The sequence below is a fragment of the Aquarana catesbeiana genome, linkage group LG05 (assembly GCF_042186555.1).
Source record: "Aquarana catesbeiana isolate 2022-GZ linkage group LG05, ASM4218655v1, whole genome shotgun sequence".
In the NCBI taxonomy this organism is placed as follows: Eukaryota; Metazoa; Chordata; class Amphibia; order Anura; family Ranidae; genus Aquarana; species Aquarana catesbeiana.
Window position 1 is genome coordinate 366,785,024 of NC_133328.1, and position 26,126 is coordinate 366,811,149.

General features: G+C 39.9%; 1 protein-coding gene across 1 annotated transcript; it reads left to right on the forward strand.

Moving 5' to 3' along the window:
• Window positions 1–25,522, forward strand: LOC141144860 (serpin B4-like). The gene is made up of 8 exons (XM_073630944.1): window positions 1–101; window positions 9,795–9,978; window positions 12,819–12,911; window positions 14,653–14,790; window positions 16,135–16,246; window positions 17,564–17,706; window positions 19,480–19,635; window positions 24,647–25,522. Exons 2-8 carry the CDS (start codon window positions 9,811–9,813, stop codon window positions 25,043–25,045), a joined length of 1,209 nt encoding a protein of 402 aa, XP_073487045.1. The 5' UTR covers window positions 1–101; window positions 9,795–9,810; the 3' UTR covers window positions 25,046–25,522.
• The last annotated feature ends 604 nt before the right edge of the window (window positions 25,523–26,126 follow it).

Sequence of the window (26,126 nt, forward strand, 5' to 3'; positions counted from 1 at the left end):
CTAGAAAAACAAGGGGTGTGGTAAACATAAAACCTGTCTTGCAAAACCTACCTTGCCCTGTTCTACTGAACTTCAGTCCTTCACCTTTCCCAGGAGAGAAGGTAATATAATATTATTTGTGTCCATCGGTACATATTTAAGGGTTTATATAAGGATTTAGATCTGAAGTATCTGTCAGCTATACAGTCAGATATGAGAATACTGAGAGTGCTGATATTGGTAAAAAATGTCAGATTTTGAAATCAATACATTCAAATCTACTAATTCTTTAGACATTTAAATATTTCATAAATACATTTTTGAAAAATGGTTACATGTTAACATTTATTCTAAACTGAAACGCAAATTAGATCTGCCCTGATTTGGCTTAGAATACTCGTAAAATGTTTGGCTGTAGGGCCCTTTACACAATCCATGCAGTCAGTATTCTCTACAATCTAGTTTGATCATAGATGCTTAATCGCTGCATAAAAAGCCAGAACAGACAATATAGGTTTTCTACTGGGCCAAGCTGAGTTTCCGAAGCTTAGATGACACGCAATATGCTCATCTACAGGTGGCAGTACAGGTGAACCATTTATGTACTCAAATTATAACACTGAACAGAATTTTTTCTGTCACTTGATTAAAACTAAGAACATGTTACAGTATCAATGCACTGATTTGAAATAAGAAATTTGACTTAAAACCCATTATTATTAGTTAATTAACTGCTGAAATTCATTTTATTTACATACAATATCTGCTATTAGCTACAAAGCAAATTATTTACTTGTATTTTCATTTCCATATTATATTCCATTCTTGAGATAACTTGTATTTATAATACATTTAAAATGCTCTGGTCCAAATGTCAATCTGAGAAATGTATCACAGATTTGTAGGAGGTAAAGCCCTGTGTAAGCTCCAACTAGAGCAGTTCAGAGTTTACATAAGACTTCATTTTCTTGTTTCCACGGGTTATATGAATCAGGGGGTAGGGCAGCAAAGCCTGCTGGGAAATTTTCTCGTCACTTCCGGTCTAACGAAAGTAAGGCTTGGAACGCATGCCGCCGTGAGGAGACACGGTGATAGAGTGGGAAATAGATCGAGACCCCGCTTTCCATACACATGGCTGGAATAGCTTGGTGCTGGCTTAGAGGCACTACAACATGTGAGTTTAGCTATGTTTTTTTTACTTTTTAATAAAATGAGAGTTACATATTACACTATGATGTCTATCCATATGTCTTTATGAGAATTAAACAGAGCAAGAGGCACTAGTATACTGCTTGGAAAGGCTTCTACTGGATCCATCACAAACTGAATGGTTATCCTAAATAAATTAACCAAAGGCACATATTCTAATATATCTGGTGAGTGGCCATTGCACTAGGTGGTGGTGAAGTCACGTTAAGCGGTGGAAGTAGAAGCACTAAATATTGAGAAGGAACGTCATTATTGCACAGAAGTGATCACTCACTGACATTCAGTGTACTGTGGTGTATACATATATGTTGAGGACATTTATTGCACTGTGTTGTACACATACATGTTGATATTTGAGACCTAATGGTTAGAGAGTAATATTGGCACTTATTTATTTTCATTTTCTATTTTTATAATATTTTTTTAGCACTTGCACTTTAAATAGCTGTTGGCAGTATCGTAAGGTATTTTCATCAGTGGTATTACTTTCACTAGAATTATGACATGGTGTAAAAAAATTTGGACTCATAAATAGTTGGCACAGAAAAGCACGCTATCAAGGATATTCATATTTGTTTTTTATTTGCATATTTTGTTTCATATTTTAGGAGTGGTAATATCATTTAGAAAAGTTAGTGCAATCCATCTATTACATTATTCTTTAAAATGACAGGGTCGCTGTAAGAAGATCATTTTCCTTCTTGTGGTGTTGTTCATTTCAAACATAAGGAAAAAGCTTTATATTTTTCTCTTTAAGTACACAGTTATGATAAAAAAGTCATGTGCATTAAAAAGAGAAGTGTGTTTTTTTGGCCCATTTATACTTACCTAGGTGGATTCTGCATTGATCCGAAGCTGCATCTGTCCCCCGTCGCCTCTACACTGAGAACCGAGCTATCAAACATTGCCGATGGCTCGGTTCTCACAGATCCCTGAGTGGAGAGCTGCTAACTATCAATCAGCAGCTCTCCTCTCTGCTCCTCCACACTCACTGGAGTGCGCAGCTGAGGAGGGACGGGGAGCGGCCGTCTCAGTCTCTCAGCGGCTCACTGAGAGGCTGAGACAGGCATCAGTCCAGGCACCTGGCGGATCCGGACTTTATTGCCATGATGACGCGGTGCCTGAACTGATTCCAGTGACGTCCAGAAAACGGACTTCAGACCGCTCTCTGCTGAAAACAGGAGTACAAAACAAATTGCATTCCTGTTACCCATAGGAGAAGCCTAACCAAACGAGCTTTGGCTGTACTTCTCCTTTAAAGTGTTTGTAAGTCTAAAAAAAGAAAAAAATCTTGTTCCCATATAGCAAATTAAAAAGCAGTGCTTGTGCTGTCTAATCTGCCCCTCTCTAAACTGTAAATAACCTGTCTGATCCTGCCACTTCCTGCCCTCCCCCCTGTAAGCTGACCACAGTTTATCATGGCTGCTGAGCCCTGACACAATGGTCAGTTTACAAGCCTCTGTCATCCGCAGCCCTGCTCTGTCCTTCTTTCCCCCCCTCCCTGTCTGTCAGATTATGTGTCTGTGTGAGCCATTTCAACCCCCCATCCTACCGCTATTCATAGTACATAAAACTGTACAAAATGCCACTGGCAGCCCCTCTCCCTTATCTGGCGATAACTCACAGTATAAGTGTTTGTTTAAATCTATGCCTCTAAATACCTTTTTTACAAGTATCTTCAGGCCGGTCATGTGACTCCTGTCCGCTCTACTAATACAATCCAGGGCTACAGTGGGAGGTGCCGAGTGGCCAGCACAGCGATCATGTGACCCTCCTGCCTGATGTCAGAGGGAGATCTCGGCCCCTCCCGCTGTAGCCCTGGTTTGTAGTAGCAGAGTGGCTGGGAGCCATGTGATCGGCCTGAAGATACCTGAAAAAAAGGTATTTAGAGGCATAGATTTAAACAAGCACTTATACTGTGAGTTGTCTCAGGATAAAGGAGAGGCGCTGGCAGTGAAAGTGTTTTGTCAGGTAACAACCACTTTAAGTTTAGTCAAAAGCCACCCCCCCGTCATGTGACTCATTAGTGTTACAAGATCCCAGGTGTGAATGGGGAGCCGGTGTGTTAAATTTGGTGTTATCGCTCTCACTCTCTCATACTGGTCACTGGAAGTTCAACATGGCACCACATGGCACCTCGTGGCAAAGAACTCTCTGAGGATCTGAAAAAAAGATTTGTTGATTTATTTACAAAAATGTGAGGGTGTACTCACTTTTGTGAGACACTGTATATAATGCTTTCTACAGTATATTATGTATCTTACAAATTTATATCTGGGTACATCAAAGTTGTCAAAAATCTAGGTGAGGCTGAATAACAAGTTGAAATCTGTTTGAAGCTTTGTTAAATCAGGCATTCTGACACACCCTTTTCTAGCCTAACCTATTTAATTATATGTACTTTGAAACATTGAGTTCCAGATTGTATATATTCCCATCATGTTGCAAGACATTGTACAATGGAACACTTCATTTGAGCTTGTCAATTTACCCTTCTGTTTTAAGAGGACATACTTGCTCTCAAGTGTTGCAATGTATATATTGCAGCATTTTAGAGGAATGTTTTTTAAGTGTGCTTAGGTGTCCGTTTATGAAGCAGTGATCAGCGGTGATCCCGAGGATCACAGCTGATCACAGTCCATAAACAGTTTATGAAACTGTGATAATCGGGGGAGAACATGTTTGAACTTGTTCTCCCGCCGATTATCTCTACACACGGAGAATTCTCATGAATGACACAGTAAGGGCCAGTTTATGAAGCGGTGATCTCACCGCTTCACTGGCGATCTGTGTCAGAATTCACACTCCCAGGTTCACCAGCTCAGAGGTGGTGAATCGGGGAGTGAAGAGGAAATCTGGGGGGATCTGAGGGGGAAGGAGGAAGATTTTTAACTTCCTTATGCCTCGTTCAGACCCCCCAACACTGTAAGCATGTCCCCATGTCATATTTATGTGTATACATATATATACATATATACATATAATGTGTATATGTATATATATATATAATGTGTGTGTATATACATGTATATATAATGTGTGTGTGTGTATACATATGTATATAATGTAGGGGGACTCATTATTTTATTAACATTAATCGTCCGTGTATTGAGCGGTGATAATTTATCACCGCTTAATAAACTGACATCTCTGTATTTCTGGTGCTGTAATCTCGTAAAGTCTCACGAGATTCCAGTATCAGGGGCCGTTCTCCACTGTTTGAAGCATTTGTAGATCTCTTCACTCCTCCAAAGGTGAAGCGATCTACAAAGCTTCATAAACTGGCACACAGAGGAGAAAAATCTTCACTGTGAATGCCGGAGAACGAAGCAGTGAATAGATTTCACTGCTTCATAAACGGACACCACAGTTGGCATTTTGTTCTCATGTTTGTGTAGCCCCCAAGTCCCACATCTTTTGATATTTATTTTTTATTTTAATTATAATATATTTAGGAATTTGTAAATAAATAAAGTAAGGCGCTACTCCTATGTTTACAAACAAGATTTAAATGAATAACCTTGATATAGTGCAAAACTATTTTTTTTTATTAAACTGTGCAATCAAAATATGTAGTGTGCTTCACAATTATTACATAAAATATAGGATTATACACCAAACAAGATATGTTCAAAAATAATCAGTTTTTTAACAGTATCTACATGAACTTTCAAAAAGTGTCCATTTTAAGCCATAAATTAAACAAAAAACAAAACAAAACAAAAAAGCCTTCTGTGCAGTAATAGTGTTAATCAATAAATCAGTTAGTCACATCCACCGTGCCTCATATGCTACTTTGAAGAACTTCTCAGCTCTCAAACACAAAGTGCTCCACCAGCAGTATTAAAGTGATTGTAAAGGTTCGTTTTTATTTCTTTCCCTAGGCGGCCGCAACGATCGGATTCGTTTTAGAACCGATCAGTCTCCAGGCTCAGGTCAATGATTTCTGGCCTGGACCTGCTGATCGGTCCTGACAAATTAAATCCTCCCCTGCCTGTGTAAGTGTAAACACAGGCAGGGGAAGTGATGTCATCTCCTCTCGTGGAACTCTTTTCCGTTCCAGAGAGAGGAGAGAGGACATCCAAACGTGAGTTGCACCAACACTACACTGACACAGTACACATAGGCACACATTTCACCACCCAATCCCCCCCCCCCAGTTAACCCTTCACTCCCTGTCACTGTGTCACCCAGTGCAGCTTTCATATTTTTCTTTGATCACTGTACTGGTGTCATTTGTGACACTAATCAGCGTTAAGGTACTTAGTAGTAGCCCCAGATAGGTCTAGGGACCCTCTAAACCCCCCTAATAAAGGTTTAACCTCTTGATCACCCCCTGTCACCAGTGATCACCGTATTAGAGTTACGGGTGACGCTGGTTAGCTAGTTATTTTTTTATAGCGTCAGGGCACCCGCCATATGTTATCCAATAAAGGTTTAACCCCCTGATCACCTGGCGGGTGATATCAGTTAGGTTTTAGCGTCAGCTAGGGTGTGCGTCGCCCCTGGCGTCAGATTAGTGCCAGTAGCGCTAACACCCACGCGCGCACCATACACCTCCCTTAGTAGTATAGTGTCTGAATGGATTGATATCTTTGATCCGATCAGAACTATATTAGCGTCCCCAATAGTTTAGGGTTCCCAAAAACTCAGAGTTAGTGGGATCAGCCCAGATACCTGCTAGCACCTGCGTTTAGCCCCTCTACCCAGCCCAGCCCACCCAAGTGCAGTATCAATCGATCACTGTCACTTACAAAACACTAAACACAAAACTGCAGCATTCGCAGAGTCAGGCCTGATCCCTGCGAACGCTAATGCTGCGTACACACGAGCGGATTTTCCGTCGGAAAAATCTTGGATGGTTTTTCCGACGGAATTCCGCTCAAGCCTTGGCTTGCATACACAGTGTCACACAAAAGTTCATTGAACTTTCGACAGTCAAGAACACAGTGACGTACAACACTACGACGAGCAGAGAAAATGAAGTTCAATGCTTCCAAGCATGCGTCGAATTGTTTCCGAGCATGCGCAGGAATTTTGTGCGTCAGAATTGGTACAGACGATCGGAATTTCCGATTGAAACTTTTTCCAACTGAAAAATTGAGAACCTGCTCTCAATTTTTTGCTGGCTGAAATTCCTCCAGCAAAAGTCCGATGGAGCATACACACGGTCGCATTTTCTGACCAAAAGCTCTCATCGGACTTTTGCTGGCAGAATTTCCGTTCGTGTGTACGTGGCATAACAGTTTTTTTGGTAGCGTTTGAAGCAGTCACTGACAGTCAGGTGCTCTTTTTTCCTCTGAGTCTCACTAGTGTAGCAGTAAATTTAGAGGCCAAAATGTCCAATTGAAGGTACACTAGTGAAGAGGCCTACATGTTTCTGAGCATGACAGATGAGAGTGAAGAGGAACTCACCCATCTGTCAGATTCAGGCTCAGAATACGAACCTGTAGACAGCAGCTGCACCTTGACCGATAGCTCTGAAAACGGAGTAGTGGTCCCTGCCAAGGTTAGGCATACCCAACCTCGTTCTTCTGCTGTTGTTGCGGTACAAGAACCGCAGGGCTCTTATATGGAGCAGAGAGCCAGTACTAGTGGTATCCCCATACTCAGGAGAAGTAGCAGAATGTATTTTGGGGTGTAATTCCACATATAACTATTTAGTGACAGCTTTGTGTAATTTTATTTTATTTTTTTGTCATTTTTCAATCACAAATAAAATATTCATTGGGCTCAACATGCCTCTTAGCAATTTCCTTGGGGTATCTACTTTCCAAAATAGAGGTCATTTGGGGGGGGGGGGGGGTTGTACCGCCCTGCCATTTTAGCACCTCAAGAAATGACATAGGCAGTCATAAACTAAAAGCTGGGTAAATTCCAGAAAATGCACCCTAGTTTGTAGACTCTATAACTTTTGCGCAAACCAATAAATATCCGGTTATTGACATTTTTTTTACTAAAGACATGTGGCTGAATACATTTTGGCCTAAATGTATGACTAAAATTGAGTTTATTGTATTTTTTTTATAACAAAAAGTAGAAAATATATTTTTTTTTTCAAAATGTTCAGTCTTTTTCCATTTATATCGCAAAAAAATAAAAATCACAGAGGCAATCAAATACCATCAAAAGAATGCTCTATTTGTGGGAAAAAAAGGACGCAAATTTTGTTTGGGTACAGCATTGCATGACCGCGCAATTGCCAGTTAAAGCAGTGCAGTGCCAAATTGTAAAAAGTGCTTTGGTCATTGAGCAGCCACATCTTCCGGGGCTGAAGTGGTTAAAGACGGCCCTGGTTATGAATCCACCCCATCTTCCCAATCCCCACCCTTGATATCCCATTGCTGAAACTATTTCTTTCTTTTTTCCCCTCCTTACTTTACTTTCTTGTTTATCTCCTTGAAGAATTTGTTATGGTATATCACTATATGCTCCTTCCCCTCGATTTTTATTCATGGATGTATTACTAATAGTCCACTGCTGAGGATGCAAGATAATCTAGATACAGCCTCATTTTCACAAAAGGAACCAATCCCTCATTTAGAAGGGAAATGATATTTATCAACAGAGGAACCTAGCTTTTTGGTTCTAACAGGAACCATGTTTATTTATGTATTCATATTTAGATATAGTTTGCACACCTGGGTTGAAGCGCTCACATGGAATGTCATGGCTGATATAATGGAGTTTGGTTTCAACAGTAAGCAAACCATCCTAGGTTGACTAGGTCATCATTTATAGCTGCATGACTTATCTGTAGAAAAAAGTATCACAGTGACATTTTTAAATATTTTCAACATTGAGGGGGATTTATTTGGGTGTAAAAGCCTTTCTCAACCATTTTTGAAATGATTTTGAGGTCTCGGGGAAACCCTGCTAAAATTTTCTCAGTATGATCAATAAGCTGTTAAAAGTTCAACAACAAAAAAAAGAGAATTTGTCATACCTAGAATATTTTCAACCCTTACTCTATACAAAAACAAACAAATAAATAAATATGGCCACAAAAGAGGCTGTATAATTGTTTTCTTACAGTAGTTGTCAGTGAGAAAGTGCACCCTTACATTGGTGGTCAGTGGAGAAATACCTCTTTACATTGATGATCAGTGGAAAAAAAGCTTAAGGAGCCCCTAGTTGGAAGAAGCTTGAGGCAGAGAATTTACACTTAAGGTAAAATGTTTACCTACAATAAATGCTGTATTGCATGCTGTTCATACTCACTCAGTCACTATGGGATTTATTTTCTGTATTCTGCAAAAAAAACACTTTGTCCTGCTGCTCTCTATCTTCACCTTCTGTTCATGTCCCTAATTCAGCTAGGGATTTTGCAGCTGTGGTGGCAACTCTGCACATGCTCAGCTTTCAGCGAGTTTCTATGCTGAGTATTTCCTCCCTGTCACATCTGAGCAGCCCTGTAGAGTTACACATGTGGGCGTATACACAGTGGTAAATGACAGCCCACTCCCTCCCTCCTCCTCCATGCCCACTAACCAGCTAAAAACAATGGGGGTGGGATATTACATGTACATTGATAGAGGCTTCACCTCCCTCTTATTATAAGACACAGACTGGATGGGCACGACACAGCCTGTGACTGGCAGAAATCTGCCCTCACCATGATATTTCCACAAAATAATAAAGACTTTATTTCAAATATACAGCATAATTGTATGCCAATGTAATACAGTTAATTTAAATCATTTATTTATTTTTACACCGTATTCCAAAGGCTGTTTTTTTTTTTTTGAACATGTGACCATTAGCAGATGACTAGAAGCTCCTTCTGCTTATATTTCCCTGCATACAGGCTGGGAAAGATTTTGGTCATGTGACAGCTGTATATCAATAGGAAATAGGTACTTAGATGTTTTTTTTTTTTTTTTACTAAAATAATTACAGTGCCATCATCCACATACAGAAATAGAAGGAGGGACAGCGTAAATTAAACTGTGTATTTAGTATCACTTTAAAGCAGAGTTCCACCCGGTTCTGTGTTTATTAAAAGTCAGCGGTTACAAAAAGTGTAGCTGCTGACTTTTTAATAAACAGACACTCACCTGTCCCACAGTCCAGCAATGCAGGTGCCCAAAGCCCCCCTCCTCTCCCCTGCCTGTCCGCGGTGACGGCATTACTACTGTGGGCACCCGACTGTGACAGCTTGAGGCTTCACAGCCGGGTGCGCACTGCGAATTCGTGAGTTGTGCTGCGTGTCGTGAATGGCCAAACAATTGCAGGGAGGGAGGGGCCACCTAGGGGGAGAGGAGGAGTCGCCTAGGCGGCCAGAGCGGAAAAGGGAGCTGGGTACCTGTCAAAACCAGGTACCCGCTTCCCCCCTCAAAACAAATGACATGCCAAATGTGGGTAAGATGTACTTAAAGCGGAAGTTCCACTTTTGGGTGGGATAAAAGATGGGATTTTTTTTATCAAGCTTTGATGATTGAGGGAAACACAGCTTTATCTTATTTCCTTAGATAATTGAACATTTTATTTTTCTGAGTCAACATTTTCTATTTGTATAAATCCCACTTAATTGAATTATTTTAGTATATCAACCTGTGGACTTTAAAATATGCTGGTGAATGAATTGATATGCTTTTTTCTGTCAGTGTAATTTAGGTGACTATGGAACCCATGAGCAAAAGCATTGGTGAATTTGCATTGGACATTTTCAAAGAGATAAACAGCTCAAACAGCGATAGCAACATTCTCTACTCCCCTGTGAGCCTTGCTGCTTCATTGTCTTTAGCGTTACTTGGCTCAAAAGGAGACACAGCCTCTCAGATAGAGAAGGTAAGAATAATTGTTATCGAGTGATTGAAATGTTATGATAAAAGTGGAACTTTTGTTATGAAAATGTTATGAAAAAGTGAACTTTAGACAACTACATGGTAAACATGTTGCATAAAAGTATACCAAACACCCATTTGTTTATTACAGGTATTTATATAGCACTAACAATTTACAGCCATAACTTTATGACCACTGACAAAGTAAGTGAATAACATTGATTATCTCGTTACATTGGCATCTAAAAGTCGATGGAATATATAAGGCAACAAGTAAACATAATTTTCCTGAAGTTAACGTGTTGCAAGAGGAAAAATGGGCATTACTGTTTGTTGTGTGTGAGACTGTGTAGTCACAGACTTGTCAAGGCACCCACGCTGACCTGTGTCCACAGCCAAAAGTGCATATGGAATTTACAGGGCTTAAAGGATCTGCTACTAAAGGCATCTTGCCAGATACCACAGCACACCTTCAGAGGTATAGTGGCATCAATGCTTTTGTGGGTCAGGGCTGTTTTGGCAGCTAAAGGGGGACCTACTTAATATTAGGTGAGTGGTCATAAAGTTATGGCTGATCTGTGTATTTTGTACCTTCACAATCTAAGGTCCCTACCACACATGCATACATACACATACTAGGGCCAAATTAGACAGGAGCCAATTAACGTACCAGCATGTCTTTGAAGTTTGGGAGGAAACCGGAGTTCTCAGAAGAAACCCACACAAGCACAGGGTGAACATGCAAACTCCATGCGGGTAGCGTCCTTATTGGGATTCAAACCAAGGACTAGTATAGTAATACTTCGGATAGCGAGTAACGCGGTTAATGAGTGTTTCGCAATATGAGCTATTACTTTTTTTAAATCCTGACTTGGTTTGCGAGTGTTGTCCAGCAAAACGAGCAGGATTCAAGCCTCTGCGGCGTGCAATACCGCATTTGGCCAGAGGTGCAGGGGCGCCGGTGACACTTGGAGACGTTGGGAACTGTTCGGATGCACTCGGAAACACTTGGAAATACTCGGAAACACTTGGAAATACTCCGTTCCCGAGTGCTTCCGATCTTTTCTGAGGGTTCCCGAATGCATCTGAGCAGTCTCCAAGTATTTCCGAGTCTCTCCGGCGCCGCCCCCACACCTCTGGCCACATGCAGTACAGCATACAATAGAGGTCAATGTGGAACTAATTATCTTCATTTCCATTGACTTCTATGGGGAAACTCACTTTGATATGCAAGTGCTTTGGATTACAAGCATTCTCCTGTAATGGATTATGCTCAGAAACCAAGGTTCCACTGTACTGTACAAACACACCAGATTGAGTGACTAAGACAACCCATACCTCTTCTCATAAATGAGAAAGGAAGGAAGTATGGGACCATATATGTACCATTGCATTTTGTTGGGCTAGTCCTACCAGTGTAGGCCCTGATGCACAGATGCTTTCCATTATTTTAGGGCAGATAACTTCTTCTACTATGTCCACCTGTATTGATGTAGGCTTTTTCTCAGCAATATTCTAAATATTCTAAATGCTCAGTACAGTTCAGTACCACAATTGATAGGGTGGCCAAGCATGAGCCAATCTTGTCACATGTCACAGTAAATGAGAAAAATGGGTAAGCAACTCTCCACCATCATATTTTTCTTCATATGTCAATTTCTGTGCCATGCCAGACTGGAAGTGTGAGACATACAATGTAACAGTCATCACTCTACTTATTACAGTATAATCCACCTCAATGCTCATAGATGAGACGTCTGGAAAAGTACACAAAAATGAGCTGTTACTCATGCAGCACCTTAAAACATTTCCCATTATATAAGAAATGAGCTAAATACTAATTCTTAACATGTCAAACAGGAAAGCACCCACTTATTTTGTCAGGACTATAAAATCATATTCATAAAGTATTATCGTTGCAATACTTTATGTCACACTGTATTTTACAAATGCAATTTCTTTGGAAAAATACACTTTTTTAAATTAAAAAATAAAAAAACAGAAAATTAACCCCATTTTTTTTTTTTTTTTTATATTGTGAAAGATAATGTTACGTTGAGTAAATTGATACCCAACATGTCATGCTTCAAAATTACGCCTGCTCGTGGAATGGTGACAAACTTTGACCCTTAAAAATCTCCATAGGCGACATTTAAAATTGTTTACAGGTTACCAGTTTTAAGTTACAGAGGAGATCTTTTGCTAGAATTATTGCTCTCGCTCTAGCGATCGCGGCAATACCTCACAGAACAGAACACACAGGGGTTAATTTACTAAAGGCAAATAGGGATTTAATTTTGCACTTTGCGGCAAATATTCTACAGAGCTTAATGAATGTGGTGAAATTTCATTTTGCAAAGAATACCCAATTAGGTGGAAGGAATAAAACAACTGTATTTTTGTTTGCACGATTGAATGATGGTAGTCAACAGAGCTTCACCTAATTCACTAAGCTCTGGGGAAAATTCCCCATAAAGTGCAACTTCTCTTGCAAAGTAAACAGTCTATTTGCCTTTAACCCCACAGTGTGAGAAAATGCTTCAATGCAAAGCTGGTGTCTTTGTGCACATATTGTAGCTGCCAGATAAAAGTATTTCATATACTCAAGAAAGATTGATCACATTGTTGTTTGACGGTTGTGGTCAAATAACAATTTCAGGTAACAAGTGAAACCAATTAGTGAGCTGTTAAGCCAGCAGCCACAGCGACTCTGCTATTTTCATGTTTACCTTAAACTGAGTTTTCTGCAACCAGATGCAGCAAGGATGCAGAGAACTACTCAAGGTTTAATTTTCACTTCTGATTAATGCTTATAACTCATTATGATGAAAATTTATTTTTTAGGTTCTTCATGTTTCTAACCAAGGAGGTGCAACAGTTTCTCTAGAAACACATGAAGCTGGCAGCACGTGGTCTGGTGATGAATGTGAACAGATAGTAAGAAATCAGCATACTATAATGACCTAATGTATTTAATGTAACAAATTGTGTAAGGCAATAAATAATTTCACTGTGTTGATTCTAGGGAGTATTATTTTTTAACTATACCTGTACAGTATTGTACAGTGTTGCAGAGCTTATTAAAAAAAGGAATGACATTTGTGCAGATGGTAAGTGACTTCGTGGGGGTGATTCAAGCTCAGCAATGCTGTAATCACTTGAATCATCCAGTCGTGTGCAAAAGAATTGGGATGATTGAAGTTTCCTTTCTATTCGGCCTGGAAACCATTGTTATCAAAACAGAGTGGAAGATCCAACATTTTACAGTTGTCACCAGGAGGTGGGGCTAAATCTTTCAAACAGGACACTTGTTCTGGTGGCATCTGTCTAAGGTTAGGTTTACACTTGCAGTTAGGTGGTGGTGAAAGCAAGATGTGTTTTTACTGCCCCCAATAGACCCCCCTTAAACTGAAAAGGCAGCAGACAGGGGTGTACACATGATGCTACCGTAATGCTGTGCATCGCAGTGTGGAAAATATTATCCCCCTCGGTGGGCAGCCCATTCAAATGCACACATTTGCTGTGCTGTGCTACAGGATTTAAGGGTTAAACTAAGCGATGAGGAGGTGACATAACACCTCCTCACTACCTGTCAAACACCCTGCAGTGGATCATGTTTCAGAGAGCATTTGACAGGTGGTGAGAAGGTGTTACGTTAGCTTCTCCCCGCTTACGGTCAACAGCTTAATGCCGGCTTTTCTGTTGAAGGCTCATGAAGTTGTTCCCCCCATTGGCTCCACCCCTGACCCCACCCCCTTTGCCCTGCCCATGTGACAGGACATGGCTCTATACAGGAAGCATCGGCTTTGCTTCCTCTAGCGCTGGCTCACGTGCTGCGCCTCTAGTTACACTACCGGTCGCACGGAACAGCTTCCCGAGACTGAGTTAGTTACATGCTGCAGCCTGCAGAGCATGCAGACGCGGAGGGAAACCAGCGGGCGGGCGCCCCTAGGCAGCAGTGCGCCCTAGGCAGCTGCCTAGTTTGCCTAGTGGTTGCAGCGGGCCTGCCTGAACCACACCGTCAGTGTAAATAAACCCTTATGCCACGTACACATGGTCGGATTTTCCGATGGGAAATGTTCGATGTGAGCTTTTGTCAGAAAGTCAGACCGTGTGTATGCTCCATCGAACATTTGCTGTCGGAATTTCCGCCAACAAATGTTTGATAGCAGGTTCTCAAATTTAATTTTCCGCAACAAAACTTGTTGTCGGAAAGTCCGATCATGTGTACACAAGTCAGTCGCACAAAAGTTCACGCATGCTCTAAATCAAGCAGAAGGAGCCCCACTGGCTATTGAACTTCCTTTTTCTCGGCTCGTCGTACGTGTTGTACATCACCGCGTTCTTACGTTCGGAATTTTTGGCCAACATTTATGTGATCATGTGTATGCAAGACAAGTTTGAGCCAACATCCTTTGAACAAAAATCCACGGTTTTGTTGTCGGAAAATCCAATCGTGTGTACGCGGCATTACAGGGGAATTCCCATCACTTTGTAGAAATCTCCCCAATGGAATGAAAAAATGAACTGATTTAACCCATTCTTGTTCTATTCAAAACAAAAAAAGTTTGGCCACTTTGAAAATTACTGGCCAGCCTTGATTTTTGTTTAGCAATGTAGTAGAGGAGCTCGGTGTTTTCATATACATTGATAGCATTGTCTATTTGTTTTCCACTAGGCATCTGAAAGTGAGAATGTGGTTCCAGATGTACACAACAAATTAAAGGCATTGTTTGACAAGTTGAAGACTGCAAGTGATTCAGAGTTGAAAATTGGTAATGGACTTTTCACGCAACTGAATTTCCCCATCCTAAAAGTAAGTTGGTCTGCGGGGTACAGACATTTTGATTTAATTAGAGCAGTGTGGCAGTCAACTTTCTTATACAGGGTCTCAAATGTACCCCTAACAAAAATAAATTAATTAAATCATTTCAGCTTTTCAGAGTAAAATAATATAGCCTACCTCCTTTGTCACAGTACTAATACCCAGCACTTCCAGTTTTGTGAGAACATGTTATCTTCTTACCTCCCTCCTGCAATGAGAGTGTTCAGCACCCAAGCCAATCGCCAGACTTAGGCCCCTTTCACACAGACGGACCATTCGTCCATTTTTCATCCATCCATTTCATCCATCAATGTTTTTTTTTACTAATAATGGCGGTGATCTGCGATTTTAAGGGATACTGTGACATTACGACTGACAGATAGGAGACTTTTGACACTTTTTTGGGACCATTGGCATTTATACGGCGATCAGTGCTATATCAAAGCACTGATTACTGTGTAAATGTCACTGGCAGGGAATGGGGTTAAAACTAGGGGGCGATCAAGGGGTTAATTGTGTGTTCCCTTAGTGTGTTCTAACTGTGTAGGGATAGGATTGACTAGGAGAAGAGCCATATAGTTTTTCCTGCTTAGTAGGCCAAGCTCAACCGCCCCCCCCCCCCCCCCCCGCCCCTGCACGTGAAAAACGGACATCAATGCATTCCTATGGACAAACGGATAACAACGAAAGATCATTATTTTCATCCGCTTCTGTCAACATCCGATCCGCTGACATCCGTTTTTAAACATTTTTTTCCCCTCTTTAACCGGTTCCCAACTATGTCACGCAGATATACTGCGGCACAATGGCTCTCCTGGGCGAAATCCCGTACGGATATGTCCTTTTTTGGCCACCAGAGGGCGCACGTGTTAAGCCAGTGTTATCAAATGCAGCAAAGGCTCTATAGGGGCTATTCCCTGTTCCTGAAAAGAGTTACTGATTTGTGGAGAGCTGTCCAACTAGAGCCAATGTGCCCAGTGACAATTACATTGACCCATAGAAAATATTAATCCAGCATCCCATTTGTACTTGTTTTTGAGTGGGCAAAGAAACCTGTTCACTTTAATGGTTGCCTTTCATTAGCCTCTCTATCCTGCCATCAAAATATTTTTCATTGATTGTGTTAATACAATGAAATATAGAACATACTTAAAAAATATAGGAATTTCACAACAGGTATTTGTGAATGTTGATAGCCTTATATGTGGTACAGTGCCTTAAATGTGTTGTGCAATTTTTATTTGTGCTAGGTCTAGTAGGATAAATGGTTTGTTTTTAGACTTCTGAAATCTGATAAAGATGCAATTTTTATATGTTCATCCCTTTTCTATTTAGAGTTATCTAGAATCTGCTCAGACACTCTATCAGGCAAACCTAAAGTCTGTTGATTTTGGGAAGGACAAAACAAGAGAATACATAAACACATGGGTTGAAGCTGAAACAAATGGTACGTGATAGCACTTTTTTTATTGGTGGACCCTGGTCAGCTGATTCAGCCCCTGTTTTCTTTCATAAGTCATCGATGGGATCACAATTTCCAACTCCAACCAATTATGGGTGGCACAGTGGTGTAGTGGGTAGCACTCTCACCTAGCAGTATGTTGTTCCCAACCATGACACTACCTGCCTGGAGTTTGCATGTTCTCCCTGTGCCTGTGTGGGTTTGCTCCGGTTTCCTCCCACACTCCAAAGACATGCTGGTAGGTTAATTGGCTTCTGTACAAAAATTGGCCCTCATATATGAATGTGAGTTGGGGACCGATGTGAGTGTGTGATGTATGTGTGGAGCGCTGCGTAAATTGATGGTGCTATATGGGTACCTTAAATAAATAATATAATGAGCATCTTAATGAGACACAATGTACAGGGATAGGGACAATTGTAGACACGCACTCAGGATGGACTGGTGACTTTATTAAACCTTGCTAACTATGTAACACTATGTAACTCACTTTCTGCCCACCTGGGAGATTTGTGTGTCTACTACTTTTTTATTCTCCTTTGTAGAAAGTGAATAAAAAACATGGTGAATGGGAAACCTTATACTGGCTGCAGCAGGTATATACTGTAGATCCTAAAACTTAACATTTATTTAAACCCCAAAACAAACATTTAATATATTGTATCTTACAGAGCCAGTGTGGTGGCTGCATTTGTTTTCGTTTTTCCAGTTTTTTTACTTTATTCATACCTGGTAATCCTGTGAATAAAGCACATCCCTAGGATTACATCACTTCATTGTTCTTTTTTGTTTCAGTTGTCCAGAAGGTTTTCTGTATAAGGACATCAGAAAAAAGATAGTACTACAGAACCGTGTCCTTCTCTTATTCTCCATAATATAAGGGGCATGTAATTGATAAGAGTCAGCACAGGCAGAGAGTACAGGAAATTGTCACTTCACAAGATGGGAGGATCTGGGAGGGTCATCTATCATTTTTTGCATTTATGGAACATCTAACACTTTCCAATGTATAGTTAACAGACCAAAAGGAAGCAAAGAGAAATGTTCTTTTGCAGGGTTTACATACAGATATCAACAGATAACCAACAGAATCTCTGAGAAACATACCGGCAGGTGACCCATATGGCCAGCATCTAAAAAAACTGAAATAAAAGTTGTGGTGGACCAACTCTTTGTTTATGAACATTGCTTGTATTTGAATTGTAAACCATTACATATCAAACATTTCTAACACCTTTTTCTATTCATTTTCATCTTCTTAGCATTGAATTTGTCTGCTAAATGTATTTATTTATTTTAAAGGTAAAATAAAGAATTTGTTTGCCCCAAATTCTCTGGATAAGAATACTTCCATGATCCTGGTGAATGCCATTTATTTCAAAGGGAAATGGATTAAAACATTTAAAAAGGATAACACAAACAATGCTCTGTTCCATGTAAATGAGGTAAATGAACATATTGGACACAATAAAAAAAAAAAAAAAGCAACAGTATTTTGTAGTGGTTGCAGTGAATTTTATAATGAATTTAAATAGAAATCTTCTACACATCTTTATGTATATAGTACCTATATGGTTTTAAATGTATGTCCACTAAAGCATCACTTTGTTATATTTAAAGCGGAGGTCCGCCAAATTTTTTATTTTAAAAGTCAGCAGCTACAAATACTGCAGCTGCTGACTTTTAAAATAAGGACACTTATCTGTCCAGGGCACCCGCAATGTCGGCACCCAAAGCCGATTTCTCCCTTGGCTCTCGGGTGCTGCCGCCGCCATCTTCGGTAAGGAAATCAGGAAGTGAAGCCTTGCGGCTTCACTTCTTGGTTCCCTACTTCGCATACGCAAGTCGCTCTGCGCAATCTGAATGGTCCCTGCTGTCTCTGGGACCCATGTGTGTACCAGCAGACAGCGCGGGGGGACGGGAAGAGGTGTAGACTCCCGCAGGAGTCTATTCCTGGAAGTGGGTGCAAATACCTGTCTTAGACAGGTATCTGCACCCCCCTCCCCCCTGAAAGGTGCCAAATGTGACAGCGGAGGGGGGGAGGGTTCTGAAAAGCGGAAGTTCCATTTTTGTGGGGAACGCTGCTTTAACATGTTTTAATTTTTGTTATTGTACAAGAATAACTATAGCCGTGAAGCGTTTTCCAGTGTTTTTGTATAGTACTCATAATGCATTAGGTGATGATGCTAGCAAAAATTAAAGAGGAACTCCCCCCTTCTCTTAAAAATTAAAACAAAAGCACCTTTAGAAATGTTTTGTAATAGCAATCCACAAACATATACTTTTAAATAATTGCAGGCTTTTTATTCTTTGCATTCTTGTTCTTCCCCATTATTCTCACTGTGGCCCCTTTTACTAAGGGCAGATGAATCTATCTCCCTTTACTTTCTGGAACTCTGCCTAGAACTTTGGGTCTGCCTTCTGGAACATATAACATGACTTTCCCAGGATGCAGCTGTAATGCCAGGATGACATCACCGGTGGCATAAAGAAACCAGGAAGTAGAAAAATGGTAAATGTAAGAAAAAGCAAAAAAAAAGTTGAACTAACAAATGTAAGATGATTTCATATCAGCATGCAGATCTGTATACTGTTGTGATTTTTAGAGAAAGGGGGAAAGTCCACTTTAATCTTTTTTTACATGATATGACTGTCACAATCTTTTTACAAAATAAGATTGTATGAAATATAATATACAATGTATATGTGTAAAATGTTGCATAAATTAATGGCGCTATATAAGTACCTGTAATAAATAAACAAATTATATAGATGTATAATTTATTGATTAGGGTAACAGTTCATCCAAACCTCATTTGCATAGAATCTGGCCATCTTTAGCAATCAGATGTTCACTGCAGATTGCCTTTTTGTACCACCAAATGAACTGATTTGTTTGTTAACTGATTAATAAGGGGGTCTTTTGGATCCCTTACAAGTTCAGTTCCTACAAGCAGAACATGCAATGGTCCTGCTGCCCACAATTCTATTTAGAATGAATTTTACTGAGTTTTGTTCCCTTTGTTAATGAACTTCCAGACTCTATACTGATTCTAAATAAGATGCACAACTTGGATTAGTATGTAAGCTATTTCATTTTTAAATATTGTTTCTTATAGTGTCCTATAATACATTTTTGTACATATAAAACAACTTGCAATACACAGCCAAGCCCATGTAAAAATATTTTATTTACAATTATTCATATTCCTTCTTAGAATGTAAAAATACCAGTGCCAATGATGAGTCAAACTGAAAGATTTAATTATGGATTTGTAGAAGAAATGGACGCTCAATTTATTGAACTGCCATATGAAAATGATGACTTCAGCATGTTCATATTTTTACCCAATAAAATTTCTGGTCTGCAAAAGGTAAGATTGTATTGTATTCAATACATATTACTTTATAGTGTTTATATTTATTAGTCATATTTAGGGGTAAAATCATTACCTGAGACATTCGCACACAGCTGTCACAAATCATCCCCACATGTCTAATATGTTTCTTTCCTAGGATTGTCAGCTCCATTGTTTGGCATTATGGCCAGTAATTTGATTATTTGTGATGGCTATGGAAATGCATGAAGCATTTACACAGCTTCTTTTTTTATTAAACCCCCTAAGTGTTTATATGTATTTACTTAATTATGTTTACATACAGTATATATATGTCATATAAACACAAAAGTGCATGGAACAAATAACTGAAAGCACAATACATATGTGTAATTCTGTGGTCTCTTTTATCATTAATTTTTCATGTCTACAGCTAACTGTCATTTTCTGGTTAGCTACGTGTTCATATAAATGTTATTTAAAGAGTGGTACAATGTATTTTATACTAACCAGGAGTGAGCACATATTGCTGATGAATAAGGGTTGCCTTTGGAGCAGAACGATAAAAAAGGTGGATGTGGTGGTCTACTGGGGGGGGGGGTGGACTTATTGGAACCTGGAAGCCCCTTTAAAATAAGGGGGCGCCCCCCCCCCCCCCCAACAAGAAAGAGTAAGGGGCACATAATAACCCTGATTACTCATTCACAAAAAAAAAATAAAAAATACAATGTAAATAAACACACAACACCTTTGAGCCAACACATATTAAAAACAAAAATTTCCCATAGTGTAAATCTATTGTTAGTCTTATTATCCAGTGATGCACTGTAGATACATAGATCCATGTCAATCATGATGAATGAGATCCTGATGACCTGTCGAAACAAAACAAACCACCGAAGACAATGAGCACCCAATGAGCTCATCGGGTAGATCATTCATGAACTTGCCATAAATGATCCATCGTAATGTCATTGACCATTGATATGGTCATGGCCGTATTTGATAAAAAAGGTGTTACCAGGGATCCACTGCTCTTGTGTTTACATTCAGCTGCCTGCTAAGACAATATAATTTGCAGTATACAGTCAATTGAAACAACAATATCCACTGGGCCAGGAATGTGAGAAAGAGGCTCATGTCCTCATCAACATAGGGACAAGATGCTTTACCTAGGGAGCTCCCCGACAAGGTACCCTCCCCACGTTAGGGGCATGTGGCTTGATATGGTTAAGGTAGGGGGGATTCAAATAAGGTTTTAGTGGGAACCCCACACCATTTGTTTCCAAAATGCCATTGCTTTTTATCGTGCATTATGTGGTCGCCAGTGTCCTAGCAACCAATGACATCGTTGGTAGCCGCACAGTCATTGGTTGTCATGATACACAATGTCAATCAATAATGCTGTGCAAGAAAAAAAAATGATGTGGGGTTCCTCCTAAAACACATCCCAAATGCTTATCCCAAAAGCATATATTTATAATATATAATTTAGGGGGGGGGGGCAATGCATTTTTTCTTTTTTTTGTGTGTGTGGGTACCCCCTTTAAAATACATAAATGGGACTCACATTTTTTTGCAGGGGGTTTAGGTGCTTGGGTGTAACTTTAACTCTTGACACTTTTTTACAAAAACTCGATTTTTTATTTTTATTTTTTTAATGTTTTTGGTGACAGGATCTCTCTCTTAACCACTTGCTTACTGGGCACTTAAACCCCCCTCCTATCCAGACCAATTTTTAGCTTTCAGTGCTGACGCACTTTGAATGACAATTGCGCGGTCATACAACACTGTACCCAAATGAAATTTTTGTCATTTTTTCACCACAAATAGAGCTTTCTTTTGGTGGTATTTGATCACCTCTGCAGTTTTTACTTTTTGTTAAAAAAATTAAAAAATGTGAATTTTTAAAAAAAAATTTTTTTTATTTTTTTATATTTTGTTATAAAAATCTTAAACGGGTAATTTTTCTCCATCATTGATGTACGCTGATGAGGCGGCAGTGATGGGCACTGATGGGTGACAGTGATGGGCAGTGATGGGCAGTGATGGGTGGCAGTGATGGGCACCACTGCCAGGTGGCACTGATTGGCACCACTGCCAGGTGGCACTGATTGGCACCACTGCCAGGTGGCACTGATTGGCACTACAGGTGGGCATTGATAGGTGGCACTTGTGGGCACTGTTAGGTGGCACTTGTGGGCACTGTTAGGTGGCACTGTGGGCTCTTTTAATTGGCACTATTAGGTGGCACTGATGAGGCAGATGTGCCTCTTCCACTTGGGGACCGATGTCCCTCACATCCCAGCCGGTGATCGGCTTTTTTTTCTGTCAGCGTGAGAATAAAAAAAAAAAACGATTACCGATCTTTTGTTTACATCATGTGATCAGCTGCCATTGGCTGACAGCTGATCACATGATAAGGGGCCGGGACCGGCGCCTTACTCGGATCAGTGATCAGCCGAGTCTCAGTGACTCGGTGATCACAGCGGGCCCGGCGCGCGCCCTGCAGGGCGCGCACAGGGAGCGTGCACAGGGGAGGCCGTCATATGAATTCAGGTCCGCGCTGTGGCCGCCATTCGGCCATAGCGCGGATGTGTAGTGGTTAAAGGACCCCTGATATATGCGCAAAATCTGGTGCAGCTGTGCATGGTAGCCAATCAGCTTCTAACTTTAGCTTGTTCAATTAAGTTTTGACAAAAGAAATCTGGAGGCTGGTTTCTATGCAGAGCTGCACCAGATTATGCCCTCTCCAGTTTTAGTAAATCAACCCCACAGTGTGTAAAACCCCCTGCTGCCGAGACATGGAATACATTGTGGCAGTAAAAGAGTTAACATAGCTTTATTTGTCATTTACAAGCAGTGAATAAAAATCACATGGTCATCCATTTCCCTTCCCTCAGACACACCAGACAATAGCCTAGTATCTCTATAGCATCTTGGCAGTAATAAAGTAGCCTGCATCATGCTAACACAAGCCAGCATGCAATTAGGCCACAATGGGCCAGAAACCAATCCTGTAACATTTTCAGCATTGCATGTTAGTGTGTTACAATGCGCTGCGGTGCTCTGCATTGTAGGTGCGCTCGGAAGGTGTGTTGGGGTGCTGTTCAAAAGAATGGCACTGCATCAAACTAATGCCCATTACCGTGAAGATTACAGCAGGTATTAACAAAACCTGCATTACTTAAAGCAGAGCTCTATCCAAAAGGAACCTCCGCTGCCACATTTGACACCTTTCGGGGGGAGCGGATACCTATCAAAACCAGGTACCTGATCCCACTTCCGGGTAAGATTGCCGCAATCCTTGTGCAGCGATCTATGAAATTTCCAGCCCCTCCTCCTTTCCCCGCTGCCTTCTGGGAGACACACAAGTCCCAGAAGACAGCGGGACCATTCAGCGTGACTCGCCCATGCACAGTAGGAAATAGGCTGTGAAGCCGTAAGGCTTCACTTCCTGTTTCCCTTAGTGAAGATACCGGCACCTACACCCGACAGCACAGGATCCCCGTACAGGTAAGTGTCCTTATATCAAAAGTCAGAAGCTTCAGTATTTGTAGCTGCTGACTTTAATTTTTTTTGGACAGGCTGGAACTCCTCTTTAAGCAAAGAAAACCAAAACAGATTTTCAAAATATTGATGTTTATTATTAAATCTGGGTGGTGTTGCGCAGTTCCTATGTTAATTATATGTGAAAACAAAGGATAAAACTATCACACACATATACAGTATGAATAAAACAATCTTGAAAACGTGATATATGTTATAACCAAATAATATAAACAAGTAGTGATAAATAGTATTGCTAAACACATATAGCTGCACAGTAGCTGATAAGTGTCCAAGTTTTATCATTCCAATAAAGTGCTCCATTTTTCTTTAGTATAAACAATCTCTGTGCTTCCAATAATCTCCTCAGTGCTCACAGAACTCTTACCTCATTTCCACATAATAAAAGCCTCAAGATCAGATTTCAGTATGGATCTGATTATCCTTCCTTAGGATATCCTCCTCCTGTGCCTCCTCTGTGTTAACTAGGGAGTCTTAGCTCTTGAGATATCCCTGGTCTCTCCGGACCATATATTAGAATAAAATACACAATATGCCTCCCATAGTGTAAAATCATTTAAAACATCACCATTTATTAAAGACAAATGAATACTTACATCAAATACATTTTAAAACTGCATTGGAGCATAAAAACATCGGTGTTACCACCTCTCATGTCACTTCCAGTCTGCCGTCCTCTCCGGCCACGCCTTGTGACTTCTTCAGGTGTATCATCAACATTACCAGGTAGCTCAGGGGAAAGCACATATTTTATTAATGTTTGTTATCGCCAATCATCTAACCATTATTTTGATGGACTTGTATCTTTTTATCATCCTAACTAACTATGTAACATTTTAGAATTCTCAGTAACTGTCACCTCCAACCACCACACTGGTTATCTGTCCACAGGTTATAACTGACTACTATCTCACAAGTTCCTTGCAAACTATACCTTAAAGCAGCTTTTTTTTAAACAGGGTGCCTTCAGATTTTTCCAGGGGTGACTTGGCAAAATTCTGTAAAATTGCCCAAAAATTGTATACAAACCAGAGGGTGGATCAAGCCTACCTTTTAGTTACAGAAAGCCACAGATTTTCATTGTGCACCATTATAACCTTCTATTTGCTGGCCTCCTAACAACCAATGCACATCATGCTTGTCCCCCCCCCCCTCCCCTTTCTGTCAGCACTGGGGTCACATTAGCCTGAGTAAGGAAGAGAAACATTGGAATACTAGTCAGTACCTGTGTATGTTTTGCTTTGGAAGAATAAATTGCTTTAACGCTGGGTGTCCAATGTGTGTGGATGTTGCTGTGTTATGTAAAACTATTACCGGTAGTTTCGTTTTTACCATTTTGGAATGGTGTGCCTCGACATTTTGCAGAATTTTAAGGGGTGCCTTGACTGAAAAGAGGTTGAGAAACACTGCCTTAAAGAAGCATCATTTATATTTTATAACCCCTAATGATAATCTTTATTATAATTTTATTTGTTAGGTTATTGAACAGATAACTTTGGAGTTATTGATGAAATCGACAGATTCCAAAAATATGCAAAAGACAAAATTAGAGATACACATTCCACGTTTTAAGATAGAAGAAAGCTATGATCTAACTTCACACCTAAAAAACATGGGAATGCTGGATGCCTTCAGCCAAAAGGCAAATTTATCTGGCATATCTGACGTTGGCCTCTTTGTGTCAAAAGTGATCCATAAAGCCTTTATTGAGGTTAATGAAGAAGGAACCGAAGCATCGGCTGCAACTGGAGTTGTTATTCAACCAAAATCAGCTACAAGGCAGTTTATAGTAAACCATCCATTTTTATGTTTAATCAAACATAATGCAACCAATACTATTCTTTTTTGTCTCAAGTTTTGTTCACCAAGCTTATAACTTACTATGGTGTATCTATACACATACATGCAGTACATATAGATACATACACACACGCACACGCACACGCACACACACACACACACACACACACACACACGTGATTTACGTGCATGTTCTTTTTAATTACTAAATTTTCCTCCTTTGAGCTCTATAGACCTTAGTATCCTGATTGTTGATCAGCTTTTTTATTTTGGTCACAATCTTGAAACTGACATTGAATTTGTTACCTTTGATCTCTTAATATACATGTGTAAAAAATAGAGTTTGTGTCACATTTTGCTGTGTTTAGGCATCACAAGTACAAGCTAAGCAAGTAAAGTTTAATTTGCAGATCATTTTTTGATTGTAATATGTGTGGAAAGTGAACATTGTTTTATAATCAAATTATTTGGATTCACAACCTGAATTATCCCATGGCGGATAGGGTAATTCTTAATATCCAACCAATGTTGAATAAAGAAAATGTTACTGTGAGTTGTTTTGGATGTATTAAAAATAAGCTATCCCTATTTAATATCCAAGAAAACCTTACTGTGAGTTGTTATGGATGCATTAAAAATAAGCTATCCCTATTTAATATCCAAGAAAACTTTACTGTGAGTTGTTATGGTTGTATTAAAAATAAGCTATCCCTATTTAATATCCAAGATATAGTAGCATAGTGCTTTGCTGAATTTTGGGAAATATTTTAGATACTTTAGGTTCAAAATTCATGAAAGTTTATTTTTGTATCTTTACATATGACAATCATTTCAAACTTTGCTTGCAGAGCTACCTATCCTTCTTCAGTATATGATTTGTTGAGGAAAGAACTGTGTCCCAATAATGCATGTAAAAACAGCAACCACCAAATGCAACAAATAATACAATCTAATAAGCTTCTGTCTGGCTGCTTATGTGGCAATACTCCCTTCTGAAACATGGATGGCTGAATTTATTGTGTTGGATATTACACTTACAGTAACCCAGGGATCCCAGTCCCAGAAAATGTCTGCTGACAGCGAAAGTTGATGAAATGAAAGCGTGTTTGTCAGAAGACTAGTCATTTCTATGTTCCAGCACCAAAATCAAAGCTTTG